The 6,408-nt window shown below is 36.4% G+C and overlaps 1 protein-coding gene across 2 annotated transcripts; it reads left to right on the top strand.

The window, feature by feature from the left end:
- Positions 1-4,828: 4,828 nt before the first annotated feature.
- LOC107024633 (protein STRICTOSIDINE SYNTHASE-LIKE 10-like) lies at positions 4,829-6,046 on the top strand. 2 transcript variants are annotated; one of them, XM_015225624.2, is made up of 2 exons: positions 4,829-5,357; positions 5,424-6,046. In XM_015225624.2, exons 1-2 carry the CDS (start codon positions 4,916-4,918, stop codon positions 6,005-6,007), a joined length of 1,026 nt encoding a protein of 341 aa, XP_015081110.1. In that variant the 5' UTR covers positions 4,829-4,915; the 3' UTR covers positions 6,008-6,046. The 2 variants fall into 2 exon arrangements, with proteins under 2 accessions (XP_015081110.1, XP_015081109.1); XM_015225623.2 differs by having other exon boundaries at positions 4,831-6,046.
- The last annotated feature ends 362 nt before the right edge of the window (positions 6,047-6,408 follow it).

Below are 6,408 nucleotides of genomic sequence, written 5' to 3'. Positions count from 1 at the left end.
TATCATCAAGGTTCATATCACCTTGATATCTTATCACATTGGAAACACTAATACATGAATCCAATTAATTGTTGGATAACTCTAATGGATCATCCACATATACAATGGATTTACAACACTCCCTCTTGGATATCCATAGATTATGTGCCTCGTTAAAACCTTACTAGAAAAAACCCAGTGGGAAAAAGCCTAGTGAAGGAAAAAGAGTACACATATCTCATAATACGCTTTCAATGTTGCCTCGTTAAAAACCTTACCAGGAAAACCCAACTTGGGACAAAACCATAGTTAAGGAAAAGAGTACAACGCGTATTTCGCTCCCCCTGATGAAAACTTTACTTGATATCTCGGAGACGGCGCATTCCAATCTTGTATCTCAACTTTTGAAACGTTGATGTTGGCAATGCCTTAGTGAATAAATCAGCAAGATTATCACTTGAACGAATTTTTTGAACTTCTATCTCACCATTTTGTTGAAGATCATGCGTGAAAAAGAACTTTGGTGAGATATGCTTTGTCCGGTCTCCTTTGATGTATCCTCCTTTCAATTGAGCTATACATGCAGCATTATCTTCGTACATTGTGGTTGGTATATTCTTTTTCAAAGAAAAACCACACATTTCCTGAATATGATGGGTCATTGATCTCAACCAGACGCACTCTCGACTTGCTTCATGGATGGCTATTATTTCTGCATGATTTGAAGAAGTGGCTACCAATGTTTGCTTCATTGATCGCCAAGATATTGCCGTGTCTCCACATGTAAACAAATAGCCTGTTTGTGATCGAGCTTTATGCGGATCTGATAAATACCCTGCATCTGCGTAACCAATCAGTTCTGATTTGGATTCATTGGAATAGAATAAACCCATGTCCATGGTCCCTCGAAGATATCGAAGTATGTGTTTAACACCATTCCAATGTCTTTTTGTTGGGGAGGAACTGAATCTTGCCAGTAGACTTACTGCAAAACAGATATCTGGTCGAGTATTGTTAGCAAGGTACATTAGTGCCCCGATCGCACTAAGATAAGGAGTTTCATCACCAAGAAGCTCTTCATCATTCTCTTGAGGTCGAAATGGATCTGTATTGATGTCAAGCGATCTTACCACCATTGGAGTACTCAATGGATGTGAGTTATCCATGTAAAAACGCTTTAGTATCTTTTCTGTGTACGTTGATTGATGAACAAGTATTCCATTTGACAAATTCTCAATCTGTAGACCAAGACAAAATTTTGTCTTGCCGAGATCTTTCATTTCGAATTCTTTTTTCAGACACTCAACAGCTTCTAAAAGCTCTTTACGAGTTCCAATGATGTTCAAATCATCAACATACACAGCTATTATTACAAATTCAGATCCCGACCGTTTAATGAAAATGCAGGGACAAATCGGGTCATTTTTGTACCCTTTCTTTAACAAATATTCACTCAGACGATTGTACCACATCCTTCCTGATTGTTTCAATCCATACAGAGATTTCTGAAGCTTTATTGAACAAGTTTCTCTTGAATCTTTGTATGCTTCAGGCACTTTGAATGCTTCAGGAATTTTCATGAAAATGTTGTGGTCCAATGAGCCATATAGATAGGCTGTGACAACGTCCATTAGACGCATTTCAAGTTTTTCATGAACTGCCAGATTTATGAGATATCTGAAGGTGATTGCATCTACCACTGGAGAATATGTCTCCATATAATCAATGCCAGGTCTTTGAGAAAAACCTTGAGCAACGAGTCGGGCCTTATATCTCATGACTTCACCTTTCTCATTTCTTTTTCGTACAAAAACCCATTTGTACCCCACTGGCTTGATACCTTCAGGTGTTCGGATTATCGGTCCAAAAACTTCACGTTTTTCTAGTGAAGCCAATTCAGCTTGAATTGCATCCTTCCATTTTGGCCAATCATTTCTCTGTCTACATTCGTGAACAGATTTTGGCTCAAAATCTTCATCTTGTTGCATTATTTCAATAGCAACATTATAGGCAAATATGTTGTCAATCACAACATTATTTCGGTTCCACAACTTTCTCGTCGAGACATAATTCATTGAAATTTCATTATTTTCAGAAGTTCGAACCTCCTCATCATCATGTGTTATGACTTGGGTCTCATCTTGAGAAATTTCTTTCAACCCATGATCATCTTGATCATTTATTCCTTTTCTCTTTCGAGGATTTTTATCCTTGGAACCAATTGGTCTACCACGCTTCAAATGTGGTCTAGACTCATTTGCCTTAACAATTTGTCCCGTCGGGATATCAACTCGAACTGGAGCATTAACAGCTGGAATATGCGATTTAGTAATCCTTGGAAGATTAGTAAATGCATCTGGTAGCTGATTTGCAATGTTCTGCAAATAAATTATTCTTTGAACTTCTTGCTCACATTGGTTTGTTCGAGGATCCAGATGAGATAGAGATGATGAATTCCAATCTATCTCTTTTCCCAACGACTTATGTTCTCCCCCTAATGTTGGGTATACTGATTCATCAAAATGACAATCAGCAAATCTTGCCTTAAATAAATCTCCAGTCATAGGCTCCAAATATTTTATGATTGAAGGAGATTCATACCCAACATATATCCCCAACCTTCTTTGGGGCCCCATCTTTGTGCGTTGTGGTGGAGCAATTGGGACATACACCGCACATCCAAAAACTCTAAGATGGGAAATGTTTGGCTCTTGACCAAAAGTCAATTGTAATGGGGAGAATTCATGATAATTGGTCGGCCTTATGCGCACAAGTGCTGCTGCATGCAAAATAGCATGCCCCCACATAGACACAGATAACTTTGTTCTCATTAGTAATGGTCTAGCTATCAATTGCAGACGTTTAATCAATGATTCTGCTAGACCGTTTTGAGTGTGAACATGCGCAACTGGATGTTCAACTGTTATACCAGTAGACATACAATAATCATTAAATGCCTGAGATGTAAACTCACCAGCATTATCTAGACGGATTGTCTTTATTGTATAGTCTGGAAATTGTGCTTTCAATCTTATTATTTGAGCCAGCAATCTCGCAAAAGCCATGTTGCGAGTTGATAATAAACACACATGTGACCATCTTGTAGAAGCATCTATCAAGACCATATAATATTTAAAGGGTCCACATGCAGGTTGAATTGGTCCACATATATCACCCTGTATACGTTCCAGAAACGCAGGGGATTCAATTCCAACCTTAACTGTTGATGGTTTAATGATCAACTTTCCTTGAGAACAAGCAGCACAAGAGAATTCCTTTGATTGAAGGATATTTGGGCTCTTTAAGGTGTGCCCATGTGAATTCTCAATGATTTTGCGCATCATATTAAATCCGGGATGGCCCAACCGGTCATGCCAAATGATAAAATCATTAAAATTAGTAAACCTTTTGTTTACTACGGCATGTGATTCAACTGTACTTATACTTGTATAGTACAACCCAGAAGAAAGTGCAAGTAATTTTTCATGCATAATTTTCTTCTCTATATTAATTGTAGTAATGTAAAGGTATTCAACCTTTCCTTCATTAGCCGTCTCAACATGATAGCCATTTTGGCGAATAACTTTGAAACTTAATAAGTTTCTTTGAGACTTACTACAATATAATGCATTATCAATGCTTAATATTATCCCTCCAGGTAGTAATAAGGTCGCTCTTCCAGAGCCCTCAATTAATTTTGTACTACCTGATATTGTGTTGACATATGCCATTTTCATAACCAAATTAGAAAAGTATTTCTTTTCTTTTAATATTGTATGCGTTGTAGCACTATCAAGAAGGCATACATCTCCATTACTCATCTTGAATCCAACTGACAACTGAGAATTTCTTTGCAAGTAGCAACTTCGTGCTGATAACGTGTTGTAAAGAAAGCTCAGAATATAAGAAGAAAAAGACAAGAAGTATAAGGTAGAGGAGATAATTTTCTTATTCAAGTATATAATACAATGGTGAATGATATCTCTATTTATAGTGTTGAGATATCATAGTCAAAGATCACCTTGAAATTTACATAGTTATCATCAAGGTTCATATCACCTTGATATCTTATCACATTGGAAACACTAATACATGAATCCAATTAATTGTTGGATAACTCTAATGGATCATCCACATATACAATGGATTTACAACAAGTTAGAATTTTTATGATTTATTTTTTTTAAAAAAAATATATGATAAATAAAAGTGAACGGAGAGATAGTATCAGGCTAATCACATTCCTTACACACATTTGTTTTACTTAATAAATACACTTGGTTAAAAATTAAATTTATATTAATACACTTGGTTAAAAATTAAATTTATTCTTTTATCCGCAAGTCAATTCCTAAATTGGAAGTGTCTTGATTAGTAGCCCTAATCTCCTAATACTAACCGCTTTAAAAATATTTCTCTACTTGATTAACTAAATTTAGATATACCCCTAATACATTTTCGATATGCAATATGTTGCTTCACTAAACTCGAATCGAAAGAGAAGTATTTGTGTTCTATTCAAGAATCAATCGACAAAAGCTTAAAAGAATTCGAACATAAGAAAAAAAATGAGGCCAATTCAGGTAAATAATAAAAAACTTAGACAAATTATGTTGCGTGTACATGTAGTTTCTGGTAACAACAACTACGACATATTCTGTAAAATCGTACACAAGTATTGTTTGAGAATGTATGTAAGTCTTATCACTATCTATTCGGACAATTATCTCTACATTTAATGGCCAGCATTTAGTTATTAATGTAGTGGCAATTATTACTTTACTGTCACTAAATATTTGTGGGCTAATTGTAGTAGTGACAACTATTAAATACCATTGCTTCTGCAACAATAACTAACTTATCAACTAAATTTGTATGTATAAAAAAGAAGAAAACTTGTACATAATCTCATCACCAGAAAATCATTTTCCGATCAATGAATGATTCAAATATACTATTGTTGTTCATTGCTACTGTAGCGTTCTTTGCCTCAGTTAATTTAGCCTTTGATGATTGGGAAAATGCGTTGAAATCCCAAAATGTACTCTCAAAATCCGAAATCATCCAACTTAATGGAGCAATTGGACCAGAGAGTGTTGCTTTCGATCCAAATGGCGAAGGCCCATACATAGGCGTAGCCGATGGACGAATACTCAAGTTTCAAGGATCATATTGGGCTGATTTTGCAGTCACTTCTTCTCAAAGAGAGAGTTGTACACTGCCTTTTGCACCAGAAATGGAGCATATATGTGGGAGGCCATTAGGTTTACGATTCGATACAAAAACAGGGGAACTCTACATTGCTGATGCCTATTTCGGGCTCCAAGTTGTTGGACCGAAAGGAGGATTAGCTACACCATTAGTCCAAAAATTCGAAGGTAAGCCTCTCGTCTTCACAAACGACGTTGATATTGATGATCATGACGATGTGATTTACTTCACAGATACCAGCACAAGGTACCAACGCAGACAATTTGTCGATTCTCTTTTAAGCAGAGACGCGACTGGCAGGCTAATGAAATATACTAAATCAACCAAAAAAACTGAAATACTAATAAGAGGCCTAGCTTTTGCGAATGGTGTATCTTTGAGTAAAGACCGATCATTCGTACTAGTAGCTGAAACTTCTAATTTTAGAATTTTAAGGTACTGGCTTAAAGGCCCCCTTGAGGGAACACATGATACATTTGCTGAGTTGCCAGGGTTTCCGGACAACATTAGAATGAACTCGAAAGGGGAATTTTGGGTAGCTATACAAGCAATAAGATCACAATCGAGTTTTTCAAATTCGGAAATGAGAAATGAATTGTTGAAGCTCCGATTCATCGCGCAAAAATTTAACGATTTGCTAAGTGTTGGGCTGCTGCACGCTACAGCAATCAAGCTAAGCGAGGACGGGCGAGTTTTGGAGGTTCTAGAAGATGTTGAAGGCAAGACGTTGAGGTCTATTAGTGAAGTTCATGAGATAGATGACAAGTTGTTGTTTGGTTCTGTTATAATGCCTTTTTTGGGAGTTTATGAATTATAAGTTTAAGTTATATATCAATTGCGTAACGATTTTCCTTTACAAGATCGCGTGATGAGTAACTTAGGGTTTGATGTACCCCTNCGAGTCGGGCCTTATATCTCATGACTTCACCTTTCTCATTTCTTTTTCGTAAAAAAATCCATTTGTACCCCACTGGCTTGATACCTTCAGGTGTTCGAATTATCGGTCCAAAAACTTCACGTTTTTCTAGTGAAGCGAATTCAGCTTAAATTGCATCCTTCCATTTTGACCAATCATTTCTCTGTCTACATTCGTGAACAGATTTTGGCTCAAAATCTTCATCTTGTTGCATTATTTCAATAGCAACATTATAGGCAAATATGTTGTCAATCACAACATTATTTCGGTTCCACAGCTTTCTCGTCGAGACATAATTCATT

This window comes from Solanum pennellii, chromosome 7 (assembly GCF_001406875.1).
Source record: "Solanum pennellii chromosome 7, SPENNV200".
Taxonomy (NCBI): domain Eukaryota; kingdom Viridiplantae; phylum Streptophyta; class Magnoliopsida; order Solanales; family Solanaceae; genus Solanum; species Solanum pennellii.
Note: the sequence above shows the minus strand (reverse complement) of the source record. Positions and strands in the feature narration are given on the sequence as shown.